This window comes from Xiphophorus couchianus, chromosome 9 (assembly GCF_001444195.1).
Source record: "Xiphophorus couchianus chromosome 9, X_couchianus-1.0, whole genome shotgun sequence".
In the NCBI taxonomy this organism is placed as follows: Eukaryota; Metazoa; Chordata; class Actinopteri; order Cyprinodontiformes; family Poeciliidae; genus Xiphophorus; species Xiphophorus couchianus.
Window position 1 is genome coordinate 2,585,074 of NC_040236.1, and position 15,968 is coordinate 2,601,041.

The window sequence follows — 15,968 nt, forward strand, 5'->3', positions numbered from 1 at the left end:
CTAATCTGTCACTTCCCCATTCCTCCTAAAGGGCTTCCCAGGCTCTCCTGGCTACATTTCCATATGAAAGGCAGCAGCAGGCTGTGGCAGCCAGACAGTCACATGGCCAGCTGGAGTAGAAGCCAGACTCTGCTGCTGCATGACTGAACACACACTGACAGGACCTGAGAAAATGTCAGTGCATGTGCTCTCATCTCTCTCTGCTGGAGAGATGAGAGTGAGTACAGAGTGTGTGTACTTGGGCAGAGAAAGCATGTAAACCAGAGAACACTCCAGCATCCAGGGGGTTTTCCACTAAAGGAGCTTCAGAGATGGAGCAGCGTTGGTGCTGTGGTCTGTTCTCAACCAGCGACATATAATTAAAAACAATACAGCTCCATGGGGGCCTGGAAACCCATAGCTCCATCATGTTTGAGCTGTCCTTCAGTTCCTGCCAGATTAGCCACATGTTGTCCTAGATTTCTGTATCAGAAGTGCCTTGTGTTTCATGCCTTCTTCTAAACAATCTTGAATTCACTAAAACTAAAACCTCAGCTAACCAAATAGAGCGCCCCTGATACTTGTCCAGCATGAAGTTTACGGGAATGTTTTGTCACAGTGCCTAAATATTCATCCCAGAATAATTAGGATGAATATTCTACAATCTGTCTGTTTTTAGGGGTCAAGTTTAAACCCCTGCTGGCATATTTTTACTTACCAAAATATCCTTAACCTTTTTACTTTCCACATAACCTATAGTTTCTAAAAAGCTCAAGCATAGGATCTCCACCCCAAGCCCTCAGTACAGGGTTGTACTGAGCTGGAAAACCTTCCAAATATTTTGACCGTGACATAATGAATCCATTCATCTGTTTTCCTCAAGCCCTTCCCAGGCCAGCCGAGAAACATAGTCCCTCTAGAGCAGGGATTCTTAACCTTTTTGACCTCGGGGGTCCAATTTTTCTGGTTCAAAGTGACCCGGGGCCCATTTAGTTTACCAAAGTGACCTGGCTTTTGTTCTACATAAAAATCAAATCCATGTATGGTTTACCATCAAAAACATAAAATAAGGTAACATCATTATGTGATAATCACAAGAAGACTTACCATTTGTAAGCAAATCTGCACATAAAACAACATTGTGAACAGGCCAAAAAATTATGGAACGGATCAAAATGCAGCAAGAGTAAAATTCTGAGATGGAAAGTTCTAGAAAAAACAAAAACATTTGAACTGTAAAATTTAAAAAATTTTAGACTTTTGAAACTCAGAAATTCACGTTTTTTTCTAGAAACTTGGCTAATCTCAAGATTTCAGTTTTTTCCAAAAATAAAATTTAGATTAATCTAATTATTTTTGGTTTTTTGGCAGAAATATACTCATTTTTTATATCTACAGTGGCCCTAATATGCATAGATAAACTGGTAAACTGAGAGCTTGACCTTGTGACTCAGCTGTCTTCACCACGCCAGACTGGTACAGCCCAACCTATTGCCAGATGAGTCGGCTCCAAAAATCAACTGCATTTGAGGGAGTTTAAAAAGATGTTATCCTCATGTAGACTCTGATCACTTAATTTGCCACAAGGTGGCTTATGTGAACCTTAATGCCTGTTGATGCATATTCTACACATAGCAGTGATCATATTGGAATAGCTCAGGATTAAAATAAATTAACCGCATAGCCATTTAGTGTGCAACTTTTGGCTTAAATTTCATACCAAATGGCAAGATTTCTAAGTACTACATGACTTACAAACAAACAATATGAATCTGTTTGATTACATCGTTGAACACACGTCTGGATTAATTCGGTTTATGCCTTTCTATATAGTCATATTACATTAGGCCTTTGATGTTTTATAATGTGTAAACAACAAAACATAGAATTCACAGAATATATTATGCCATCTGAACTACAGTAAATTAGATCACTTCTATTTCAAAACTTGTAATCCAACATTGTCCAATGTGAACTGGATTATTTCAACAGGTAACTTTAGTTTCCTCTCAGTTGTTTCTCCCCATAGAAGCTACACCTGGTCTGGGGTTCTGTTTGGGTGTGAGATAACGCTGCCATCAACTACACCTTCTCCTGCTATTAACTTTTTCCTTTGATTCTTTACTTTTAAAATAATTTTGCATCAGTTCTTGTACATTCTTCTCCGTCTTCTCAAATCCCCAGTTGATGCGGCAGATGGCTGCTTGTACCAGAGAGGTCTCTTCCTGTTAAAGGGGAGTTTTTCCTCTCCACTGTCGCTACATTCATACTCAGTATTGCTGCAAAGTCAATGATACGATTATTTATGTGCTGGTCCAGGAGGAGTGAATGCTGCAAGTCAATGACTCAATGCAATCTGCTGGGTTTCCCAAGACACAAAGCTTTTTACACTAATTTTAATAATAAATTGAGCTCAATGCTCCATTTGATAACTAGAGTCAATTGGAATGTATGTGTGGTTGAATTGCAGCTGCCTTCACAGTAGTCCCATTTTCCACATCACAACTACTCATTAACTCTTATATATGCTCGTCTATACTCAAATCTACCAAGTCTATCTCTTCTGCATTAAATTAGCTGTTAGTACTCAAGGTAGAAATTAATCATAATGTCATCTCTGCTAGTTATTAGACTGTTGAAGAGTTTTATAGCATCTGCTATAAAACTTTTTGTTGGCTGACTAACAATCTCAGTGGAACAAAAACAACACAGAAATCTATACGCTGATAGACTAATACCATTACACTGAATTCAACATGCAGACAGCGCTGCTAGAGGCAGCATGACAGCTGCACCAGTCAACAGGTGACCTCATGATGAACTGGATGTCTGCTGCGTACACACACACACACAGTTGTGTTTTCATGTCTTGTCGGGACTTTACATGGACCTCAATTCATTTTCTACAGCCTAATCCTTACAATCACAAACCTAACCCAAAACAGTGGTCCCCACAACCCCATATTGTAGACAGAAAAACCTTCATAACCTTGAAGGTTATGAAGTAACTTGAAATATGAAACCTTCATATTTCAAGGTTCTGTTTTGAAATATGAACACTCGATAAGCTCCTTACGTTTCACCTTGATAATAGAGCTCATTCAGCTGAGCTGCATGGACCAGAAGTGTCAGCTTCTCAATCAAAAAATAACTGATGTGATACGAAGAACACAGAAGACTTCCTGGGAAGTTCTCATAAGACTAGAGGATACGTTAGGAAATAATCCACCGTCAAATTTCTGATCAAACATAGTAGTGGTTTTACAACATGAGACCAGGTGACACATCAAGAACAACCTACAAGAAATCGAACCATTTCATTTTCCTAGCAGCCCTGGTACAGAGAGTAAACATCTTTATTCTTGTGGAGCGTGCAGAGACCTTAAAGAATCAGTAAATGCAAAAATCTAAAATATGTAGAAGAAAGGAGAGATACTTGTGGTACCTAGGGTTTTAGATCTGCTGTGGGTGAGCTGGGGATGTGTTTCTAATTCAGTCGACGGGGATTTCACTCTCACTGACACAAGTTGCATCACCAATCTCTCCACAGAATCCAGCTTCAGCTTTTAAACCAATATCTACATGTATGTTCCTATCAAAGTCTGGGTTCAAACAGAACCTGTCCTGCGGCATTTTTCAGAGCGTCCCGTTTCTTCTAAAGCAACATCAGTATAAGGTAGAACGACCCGTTTCAGAAAGAGTGATGCAGTTTTCACATAAATTCCTTTTAAGGTATCCAACATTCACATCTGACTAGTTTTGAAACAGAGAGGACACAATGCAGACCAAATGTCTTCAAAACCTCTGAAATAGTCCCTTTGCTTTCGTGCTGTTAGAAGATGGAAACCAGGTAACAACTTCAGCTTCATCTTTCAGATCAGTACAGATGAGTAGGGCTTTAACATAACAGAGCTTACAAACACTCCTGTCTCATCTGTCACTAGCTGAATTTCCATTACAAATGTGCGCAAATGTTTGTTACTATTCTGCTGATGTCACAAAACATATCTTCACAATCGCAATGCTTCCACTAAATGAGAAATTAAATTAAAATCACACGTGAATAAGTTTGTTCATGCGATAAGTCATTAACAACCATGGCAGCGACTGATGTAAAGAGTCACATGTGATACATTCATAATTCAGTCATGGTGCTGGCGCTCAGCATCTATCAGCCAATCAGAGGAGACATGAGCATTTTATTTAGGCGTTGGAGCGACAAGCCCCGCCTACTTGGGAGCAGCTACGTTTGTGACATTTTGGGGAAGAGCTATGGATTCAACAGGTTAGAATGACAACTTGCTCTGAACTGTGTGATACTGTGAGATGCTGGTGGAGCCAGCTGCACATTGTCAGAAAAAAACAAAAACAAACCATCAGCCTTCTACTACTTCCTGTAGTCTTCTTCGCCCTGAGTGACATCCAGCTGTTGATCATGTGACTCGTGTGATGCAAAGAGAAATGTTATGATACGGCTGAAAAACCACTTCATCTTAGCACAAAAGATTTTTATAGAAAAACTTGAGTTTTTTTCAAAATTGGCATTTCCATTAAGTGAATTTATGGTGTTTCTGATGGACTCAAAAAAAATCTGATATTTCATTTTGTCTTATAGAAATTCAATGCTGGCCCAAACATAATGGGCCAGCGTTGAATTAGCCGACTATTTAGATTAGCTGATTATTTCGCTATAATTACATTCTGGTACTTTATCTTTTTAAATGTGCACTCTGTTGGATATAGGTAATGCAATCAAAAGTTGTAAACTGGGAGCACCAGTGAGCCAAGATGGAGTAAAAACAGATATTTCAGAGCTCCAGCAGGTTTGTTAACATTTTTGTCTTAAAAGCAATAACTTCTTATTAAAGGTGACCAAAACCGTATTGATAATTTTGGACTTTAAAGAAATACATTTCAGTTGATGTTTCTCAATAAATGGCAAAAAAAAAAGAAAGTAAATTCAAGTATGACAGCAGCGTATCAAAGCTAACGGCTAACACCATATCCACCAAGCAACACACTCCAGAAGACAAAGATCCACAATGCAGGATGTGAAAGTCAACTGCTCAAACCAGGCCACTGCACCCAAGAAACCGGAAGATGGAGAAAGACTCTGTGTGCTCATTCCCATGCTGCATTATGATGGAGACGCTGCTAACAGCAGAGACAAAGCCTCGCTAACCTACAATGGATTATACCTCCAGTGTGGCAGCCTTCTCAGATGCACAGAGAGCGTTACAAGCACTTTGGCTTATTCTGCTACAATATCATTTATAGATGATATTGTGTGTCAAGGGCCAAAGTGAACATACAAATGAGTTATGAGACTGAACCTCAAAAGAAACTCTTGACAAGTAGATCTCAACACTGAAATATTGTGTTTTAAATTGCTGAACTACTAACTGAGCATTATCATCAATTTCACTTTTCTAAACTGGTCTGTCTTCAGGAATTGTGGCCAACAGTTTTACTAACTATCATTTTACAAAGTCACAATTAGATCTCCCTCATGTACACGATTTATATTAATATTATTGGTAGATTTCACATTGTTGTTGAAGTACATACATAAGTATGTACGTATATAAGTTATGCATACCTGCAGGAGCTTGAACTGCTACACTCTTAATCTTTCTCCTTTTCATTGTTTTTGTACACACAATTTTTTGGGTTGTGTTTGTCGCTGCTTATTATAGTATAGGCCAGCGAATGAAACCATTACCTTGCACTCTTACACTTTTAATAATTGTTGTTTTCTGCATTGTGATCCTTTGTTTCCTGAGGACTTTATTGCATCTAAAAAAGAGCATTTGAATCCTAGTTTTGAAAAATTGTACAGCAAAGTATCAGTAGTTTCTTAGTGGTTTTCCATCTGTAGTAAGTCATAATGTGAAGGGTCTGGATAGTCCAATCAAAAGAAACTAATTATTACTGCGACTCCAATAATCCAAGTGTCAAGTAGCATTTTACAGGGAACACACCTAACAGATGTGGAACATACAAAATTAAACAAGTCCTGGGCTGATAAAGTTTAACACAACCTCGTGTTGTTCTGGTAGGAAAAGAGGCGTTTCCATATTAATCCACAGGCAAAGTAACTCGACTGAAACCTTAGTGCATAGAACAGGGAAGGTGGATTTATATTGGTAAATGGGAGCACAGCTCCAGTCTCCTGATTATGGGGCTAGGGGAAGATTTTATTTGCGTAATGCCTAATCCAGATAGACAACCAGACTGTTAGAGCCCTAAAATGGGTAAAATGCTTCAAATCTATCTGTAGAAGATGGATTAGTGAATGTATGGCAATCCAAATTCCCAAAATGAGAGCAATCTGACATTTTATTCAAACCAACATGCATCTTACTCACAGATTACTTTTTACTGCTAAAGCCGAGCTACACAGAATTGAAGATATCACAATATTGCCAATCACAATCTCTGATCATAAACCAGTTACTCTCCAGTAGAATATATTTTCATTGCTGCCCATTCTTCAGAGAGATGAGCTGCTAGCAGCACTGCCAGAGCTTAATGCATGTGTTCCTGGCACTGTTCAAATTAAACTCATAATTATGGTCCTCCACACTGAACAGCTCTATGATGGCAGATGGCATGTCCGCTGGTCCATTGCTATACTGTATGGGAAATGTTGTTTGGAGTTTGCAGTGACGTAAATCATGAGCCAATCAACGAATGCATTCAGCTGTCTATCAAACTGCTTCTTTATTTCTTAAATCAAATTGCTTCTGCACAGTACATGGCTCGCCGCGCCTTGTACTGCAGAGAAAAGCCGCGAACAATCTGCTAATTTATTATATAGTTCCCCTTTGGGGTCAATAAATTCAAAGGGGTTCCCCTTTGAATTTGAATTAATGCAGATGAATTTGGCTATGGCAGACTAGGACAGAACCAGTTAGTGGAGAAGTTTTTTTATAGACGTTGCATGTCCTCCCATTTTGCCCAACTACCAAGCCAAGAGGCTTATTGAGAGCAAATCATGTAAAGTGGAACTACCACCTTATTTGTATTTTATTCATGAGATAACAAATTCAACCCATTGACAAAGAGTTTAAATAAAATTCCTCCTGCTCGTATTGTCCCCAACCTTAGGTATGCTAAATAAATATACAGTGTTCCAAATTATTATGCAAATTGGATTCAAGTGTCATAAAGATTAAATTTTTTGTTGTGCTATTAAATTTATAGATGGTATTGTGTGTCAGGGCTATTTGAATCATTATAATTAATTTCAGAGAGCTGGATTTATTAGTTTGTCTGGTGAGCTCAATTAAAGGAAATCTAATTAAGAAGGATGTTCCACATTATTAAGCAGGCCACAGGTTTCAAGCAACATGGGAAACAGAAAGGATCTCTCTGCTGGAAAATCATCAGATAGTGTAGTGGCGTATGACAAGGTATGAAAACATTAGATATTTAACAAAAACTGAAGTGTTATCGTACTGTGAAGAGATTTATGGCTGATTCAGAACAAAGATGGGTTTGTACAGATAAAGTGTGGTCACCATCCTCCTCTGACCTCAACCCTATTGAGAACCTTTGGAGTTTCCTCAAGCAGAAGATCTGAGTGTGGGATGCAGTTCATATCAAAACAGCAGCTCTGGGAAGGTATTCTGACATCCTGCCAAGAAATTCTAGCAGAAACTTTCCACAAACTCACAAGTTCAATGGATGCAAAAATTGTGCTGTGATATCAAAAAGGGCTCCTATGTTAACATGGAACTTGGTCTGTTAAGATGTTTGTGATTGAAATAGCTTTCGTAGTACATGTGACCACTTAATGCTGCACATTCAAAGAATGACCGTTTTGCAGTTTTTTATAATCCATAAAATGTTTAGAAAATCTGCTGTGCATAATAATTTGGAACAGTGCATTTTGAATTTTTTTATATTTGAAAAAAATTCTGTTCTCATGGGGAGCTTTGTTCAGTAAAATTTGATTTATACTGTAATAGTTCATGACTTGAAAATTATACTGACCATCATTTGCATTGACCATTTAAGAAAATCTGAGAAAATATCACTTGCATAATCATTTGGAACACGGTGTACATGTCATCAACTCAGTCAGAAATGTTGCTATGCAGGTAAAGCTTGAGAACTTACATATTCCTTAACATTTTTGGTCTTGACAGCTTTATAGGAGTAATATGCAGGATACAATGTCCCAAACAGGAGTCTGGAAAAAAAGGAGACAAAAGAAAAAACTTCATGAGGTCAGTCAATAATGGCAACAAAAATGAAATATCAATCAAATATTCTTTCAATCTGAAAATAAAAAACCCATCAGAACAGCTCTTCCTTTAAAGTCTTGAGATGTTAAACAGAGACTGATTATTGGCCAAATATCATATCCCAATGTGTTGGGATATGATATTTGTGTGGTGCAGTGCTAGAGCAGGCGCTCAACAAGCAGACGCCATTAGTAGAAATGCCAGACCAAGCCATTGTGCAAGTATCTAAAAGGAGACAGGTCCTCCAGTAATAAAGAAACACTGAGTTACTGCAGAGTCAGAATCTGACAGAGATGTGTTTTATATCAACTCCACATGAACACAGCTGAGAGAAAACTATCACCATCCACACACACACACACACACACAAACCTTCTCTCAGGGTGTACATTGTGTCTTCTTTGTTCCAAAGCAAGAAAAACTACTCTTTGCATTCATTCTCTCTGTTCATTCTGTGCCATTTCCACAGCAGAGCTTTCTCTGCAGATCAAACTAGAGAGTGCAATGCACCTGGTTCTGTTCAGCAGGAAAAACCTCTGACTCCTGCTGGAAAATAATGCACCTTAAGACTACACGCGGCATCATGAATCTGTTTTTAATCATTTATAAAATTTAATAAAGGATGGTCAAATTTTAATTTTCTACTCATGTAAGTACTTAAACTGAGCACAAACCAGAACCAAGCCAGAATGGTCTCCTTATATTAGATTTTTCTTCTTGACTGGAATGAAAGACACAGATGACACAGATAACAGCAGGATAACTTCTGGAAGTTTTTGGCAAGGGTGTAAAAGAGCAGCAGATATCTGTAGAGGAAGCACAGGGTCTGCTCACCAGGCACTTCACTAGAATTGAGTTATAAATTGGTTTGCAATGTCCCCAAATTTACTAAAGTCCCAAACAATTAGTGGTGCAAAGATTGCCGTTTTCTTGCACATCTCCAAACACAGATCTTTAAAAGGTCTGACCTGCCAAATCTGATTTTGGCCGACAGCAATCTCAGAAAATGAAGGAAATCAGGGCCGATTTATCGGTGCACCCCTAAATATAATGACTCAACTCATCTCATGAGTGGCTGATAACAAGACAACACAGAGCTTCTCACCCGTCCGTCACCTCAGGAAGTTGAGGTCAAACTTCAGCTCACCATGGGACCAGGCAACAGGGCAGCTGTGGTAGAATCCATCATAGAATTACAAACCCAACTCTGTTTCGGCATAAAGCAGCAACAGACTAGAGGAGAGAATGAGCAGTCGCTGGAAGAATATTCATCGCTGTACTTGCCCCCTTGGCTAATGAACCAATCAGTGGCTGACTAGGAAAATGATGTGTCCCTGGGCAACTTGAACCCAAGTTGCTGCCAATCTGATCAGAATTTTGGTTCAACCACATCAACCACATGCCAATGTTTTGCTAGGCAAACTAATGGTTCTGTTCTGAACAGCCACCAACATCTTCCCTCCAACTTCAGGCTTCGGAACAGATTTCCTCAGATCACTTCCAGGAGCCAATTGGGAGACTTGTAGCAGCGTTCAACAGTGTGACATGTAGCCCTACTGTGAGTCAGTGAAAGAGATGTGGATTTCACCCCTTAATGCAAAGATTTCTTAAGACTAGAGAAAAAACCTGATGAAATCGTCAACATTTCTTACAGTATGACAACACAAACTGCTTCAGTAATATCTAGGGCTACTCTGGTAGTTTTTTGACCACCGATCTTTAAAAAGCCTAACCTGTTGGTTCCGATATTGACCAATACCAATTTTTTTGTCTGAAAAGTCACTAACTATAGCAATCAAGTGGCTAAGTTGGCACATGCAGATGTGTCCTGGTGGCCAGGTCTGTCAGTCTGCAATCTCACTGCAGAGCAGAAGAGGACAGTGGCTGATTTTCAAAACTTTGTGAGGAAGATAAGATCGGTAGATAAGATCGCTTTGTCATATATCAGGCGATCTCCCAAAATTAAGGAGGTTGGGGAAGATTAATCAGTCCAAACCAAGTGATAAGATTCAAGGCAATCAAAGGAACTGAAGAACTCACTGATTTTACAGCACGACACAGTAAGGACTACTCTCTCTGTCAACAATACAACCAGTCATGTGAAAAACTTAGGACACCCTGAAACAGTGATTATTTTTAGAACATATTTGGCCACACTAGATTTTCATTTCAATTTTAACTATACTCAGACCTACAATGACAAAATGAAACATTTTAACCTGAAGCAAATACATGAATCTTTCAAAATGTCTTCTCAAAATCATTCAGTATGTCTCTTGATTACTTTATCTGAAATAGTCTCCAGAAAACTGAGAATGATGGGATTCAAATTTCCATGTTTCTTCCTGCACAGAACACAGTGTCTGCTTCCTGTATTTGGTTTTCCTGTCCTGGACACATCTGACCAATAAAACAGACTAAATGTCTTCGTAGTTTGTAGTGACAATCATTGATTCACTTGGATATTTCTCTGTGTGGAAGAAATTTGAACCACTGAAAAAAGGAACAAGCCAAACTTAACAACTTAGTCAAACCACAGTCAAACTTAACTGAATGGTTAAGTCTGAAATGCCCCCCCCCCCCCAAAAAAAAACATGTTTTCACTGGACCTACAGGAAGTTCTTTTAAATGTTGAAATCAAAGTCCATGTCTGTCCAATCATAAAGAAGCTGAACAAGTTGATCCTTCCTGGGTGGTGTGTAAGAAGGAAACTTTGAATGTCCAAGGCAAACGTTAAGGTCAGAGTGATGTTCATCAGAACATAGACAAGGACCAGGGTCTCTGGAATAATAGTCTTTGGACAGATGAGTCTAAATGTAACCATCTGGACACCAGAACATAGGATATGTTTGGTATAAATCAAATATAGCAGTTCAATAAAGCATGGAGGTGGGGGTGTCATTGTTTGGAGATGCTTTGCTGCAGCAGGACCTGGCCAGCTCATCCTCAGAGTCCAATATGTAGAGTGTATCAGAGGGTTAGGGTTAAAATGTGAGACCATCCATAAAAAAGTGACCTAAAATGTCCCAGTAAAAATACGAAAGTAATGAAATTAAATCAAAGTCCAGCTCCTAATCTCATTGTGATGCTGAATGTAGAATTAACTACCAATCAAACATCTCATATCTGAAAGTGAGGAGAGGGACAAGTTGACTTCAGACTGATGTCAGAGACTGGCAGGCATCAAGAAAAAGACTAGCAATTATGGGGTTCGAACTTTTACTCAGCTAGAAAGCTCAGTTTTGTTTAAAGAGCAATTATGCCAATTTTTACTCAGAGATAAATCTAAAAAAATTAAGAACAGACCTTGATATTGGAACATTTTTAATAAAGACAGCAATGTTTAATGAGTTGTCCTCATTTTTTCCACAAGTCTGTAAATAACATAAAAACTTCTCTCATTGTGCTGGTGAAATAGTGCAATAGCTTTTTCTGGCCAAAATTCCCTCATTCAGATTCAGCCTTCCAACCAATAAACAGGTCAACCTTAGCAGAGCATTTACATACACATACTTTGTTTTATAACACCAAATCTCACAATATGGGCAAAAATCTGGAGTTGGACGGCTTCCATAAGAACAGCAGCTTCCCAAATACACAGACACACTATATTTAGTCATGTATACTCCCTCAAATCCAAGTCTCCACAGCAGCATGCGAGCACAACCACAGCAGTTTATTTTCCCGTTGTTGCTATAGAAACTGAAAGACTGCCAAAGCTCCCTGGCTCTTGTCTTCACTGTGTGCTACACTCTTATTTCAAGGCACTGTGAGATTTTGTCCAAAGGTAGTGAGGCATTCTGACTCAGTCCAGAAATGTAAAGAAACATCTCAGAAATATGCTAAACAATTCTAGAAGTACTTTCAAAGCTCTCTCCTTTGTGAACAAATTGATGTTTAAATTAGGGTTGAAATAATTTGTTGGATTACTCATGATGAATCAATTATTAAGATAATTGTCAACTCATTTAAAATTTGATTAATCGATAAGTGGACTATACAGATTCAAAAACTGGTGTGCTTATGAATATTAATGAGCTAATGTGACTTGATTAGCGATCAGTGTCACTCAGATGGAGCGTAGGATGTAGGGTAGTGATCGCTGTGGTAAACAGCCTGCACTTGTACTCATGATGTTGAGCCCATACAAACCACTGTGGTGTGGCCATCCAGAGGGAGAAGCAGCACTGGTTACACAGGCCTCCAGCCTGGCGGTGGCGCTGTGCTAGCGTGTTGCTCCTTCCTGACTTCATCCAAGAATGTCTGGATAGAGTTTAGTCATGGAATTGTCATGGGAATGTGCTGTGAATTTACAGTGTGGTGAAGGCACAGGAGAGAATCTCAGAGACCCACAACAGTCTTTTCCTCCAGTGTATTCTGCCTGGCAGGTCGCCAGGTTTTAGTTGCCCCCCAGCCAGTCTAAACGTTGCTTGTTTTAATTATTTAAAAAACAGAGGAAAAAACAATAGTTTAAAGACTACCTGCATCTTTGCTGCACTGAGCATTTCACCGGCAGAGCAGAATCATTCCTGAAAGACTGGTTATTAGTAGATGTGCATCTATTGCTGTTTTCTGGACTGTGGTTGATTTCTTATAAGATCAGGGGACAATATCAGCATCACATATGAATATTGGCCAATCACTGATCTCCCAAAATTAATGAAATCGGTTTGCCAATGAATTTTGCACCTCTAGTTTATAGTTGATGCATTGAACAGGGCACAAAGCCGGCAGCGCGCACCAATCACAGCATCGGCGCCATCTTTCACTCAAACTGCATGATGTGGAAGAGAAGCTGTTCCTGTATCGGCATTTATACTAACTCACTGTGACGATCATGTTTCTTCAGAGCATACTGCACCAAGGTAGGCTTCAAGTTTAAAAGCGACAGAGCTTCCTCTGGTTGCGCAAGCTCAATGTTAACCGCAAATATAACCTATTTGCTCACCTGCTTTCACAGGTGAGCATTGAGAGTGCCATGGAGTGAGAATGATATATCTTTGTGAACAAAGAACTATTTATGGCGTGTGTGTTTACTTCTCACATGCTGCCCAGTGTGTGGTTCTGTGTTTGCAGTGAAATTTGATTAAAGTTTATGTATGTGTTCCCCACTCAGCCGGTGTGTTAGTGGGACGGTGGTTCAGCCTGTGGAGGAACTGTCACGCTCACCTCGTAGTCATCCAGCTTTTTTGTTATTTTTTGCAGCGCGATCATGCATCAAACTGTGCCATATCAAATGTCTTCTCTACCTCTATTCTACTCCAGTCAGGCAGAGTAGCTACGCGCAGCCGAGTGGAAATCAGAAAGAACACGCCCCATAAAACCCGGGCAACTAAAACAAATCGTCTCTGTGGCGCTTACTGAAAATTCAGTCATGAAATGGAAAAACTTGATTTCTACTAGTGCCTCATAAATTAAATGTCCCGTTTGACTCTCTCATCCAGCAGAGAGATGCCAGTGCAGTGGATTTAGCTCCTCATGCAGGGCCGGTCCAATGTTCTATGAGCAAAATATGGGTTCCTCTTCCTGCTGAGAACATCAGCACCACTATCAGTGTTTCATACAGACTGAATAGGATCTGGGAGAGGGGGTCTAGTTTAATTAGCTGAGCTCAAAAAACAAGCAGTGATAACTGTGATTTGTCGAGATGTATTTGTGAACAAATAAAACTCAAACTCAAAGGTTAAAGTCACAGAATCAGATTGTAGCTATGGTAACAAAACAATGTGACTATTAAGATTGTTCTTTGCACTTTTGCAAAGTAAACTTGCCAGCTCCTTTATCTTAAATGTAAATGTTAAACAATTTAAAACCTTTTAAATAATCTAAAATCAAATTTAATATCAATGTAATTCTCAATAAACAAACATATTTTTTTGGTTTGTTGTTTTTACATTTGTACATTGGTTTGCTGGTTTACTGGAAGACATTGTTGGCAAAGTCTTCCGGTCACAATTAATTACTCTGTAATATTTTACATTTCATGCCAACTTAACTTTTTTTAATACAAAAACATGGTGGACCACTCCGGTGCCCCGACCACCAGGCTTAGAACGTTTTCTGGAGGAAGCCTAACACTAAACTCTGAAAAGCCTGATCTGGTGAGCAAACCTGCAGCATGTCTGTAGGTCGAACGGTTACTGACATAAAACTCAGCCGCTAAAAAAAATCTGGTGATTTTTTTAACCCTCAGAGAGGACTCTAAGAAATGGAGACTATTCCTAAAGCAAACTCTCCACATGCAAAAATCCTGAAGACCAATACATGACGTTATAATATATTATAAAGTCATTATAATACACTACTTTATGTCTTTAAAATGTATTCCTCTTCAAAGTCTGTCTACATCTGCTCCTGCAGACTTGGTAACTGTATGAAGAGAATCAGACATTCCTGCAGGATAATTACAAAGCTACACCCATGTTTGGTGAAGCACTCTGAACACGACAGCAGCCAACTGCCACTATGTTACAGCAGCACAGAAAGACTGCAGCACATTTCTTTAAACCCTCAGAAAAAAACAACAAATAAAAAAATGCTTGAAAACTTTCTTAAACTCTACAAACCAGAATGTCAGATGTATGAAAAATTTGTTCTCCTTAACTTTAAACTTGGGGCCCCTACCTCATACTAACTCAATCTTTCTGTACCTCGCCCACATCTCCACCCTTCATGCAGCTGAAAAAATAGCCCCAGTGTGTTCTGATGGGCCTCGACTTGGGACTCCGGGTCACCTTCACTAGTTTCCTGACATCGAACACCACCAACAGTCAGTTTTAGGGAGGGAAGCATGGAGCAGAAGGAAACAGAAAAAAAAAACACAAGAAAACAGAATGAAACACTCAGAGGGAGAAGAGATGGGGGAGGGTTCCAGTCTCTGCCATGTTGAGCTCACAGCATCTGGTTTGAACTTGACAAATAAGAATTTCATTATTTGACTCTCCCCTAAAAGCACTGAGTGGATTGTTTTTGAAGTGCTGCTGAAGCAAATGGGAGTAGTTAGAGAAAATTCCTTTATGGGAGAATAACCAACATAAAGTCATGTGTGGTGAATTAGATGTGTTCTGGTGAGGCTCGTTTGTCAGTCTAAGAGCACCTTTTGAAAATAAAAAAACCTAAGCAAGTTGTAAACAACCTTCTTAAATCTATATCGTATTTTGTATGAGTTTCAGTCTCCGAAATTAGTGACAAACATTAATGAACTTTTTCACAATATCAGGGTTTCCCCCAGTGTATGATAGGCCTGGCAGGCCGCCATGCTATACGTCAGCGATGGGAAATCCTGGTCCTCGAGTGCTGGTGTCCTGCAACTCTTAGATGTCTCCCTGGTCCAACACACTTGAATCCAATAGCTGAATCACCTCCTAAGTGCAGTCAAGTTCTCAAGAGTCCTGCTAATGACCTCATTATTTGACTCAGACGTGTTGAAGTAAAGATACATCTAAAAGTTGCAGGAGGCCTGGAGTTGCCCACCCCTGCTATACGTGCAGTGAGAATGATATATCTTTATGAACAAAGCATTATGTGCTGCATGTGTGTTTACGTCTCAAAATGTTGACTCTGTGTCTGTGGTGATAAAGTTTGAGTTCCTGTTTAGCCGGTGCATTAGTGGTTCAGGCTGTGGAGAAGCTTTGGCGCTCACCTCGTGACCAGCAGAGCGCGCCGGTTTGTTTTATTTTATTTTTTTGCAGCGATGCAATGCATATCAAATGCTTTGTCTACTTAAAGTCAGGTAAA

At 39.3% G+C, this 15,968-nt stretch overlaps 1 protein-coding gene across 2 annotated transcripts in view; it reads right to left on the reverse strand.

Moving 5' to 3' along the window:
* The window catches only part of reep3b (receptor accessory protein 3b), a 33,852-nt gene that overhangs the window by 12,219 nt on the left and 5,665 nt on the right, over window positions 1-15,968 (reverse strand). For both annotated transcript variants that reach the window (XM_028026847.1, XM_028026846.1), the window contains exon 2: window positions 8,104-8,176. In XM_028026847.1, the coding sequence (XP_027882648.1) occupies window positions 8,104-8,176 (73 nt within the window). The remainder of the gene's footprint in view (window positions 1-8,103; window positions 8,177-15,968) is intronic.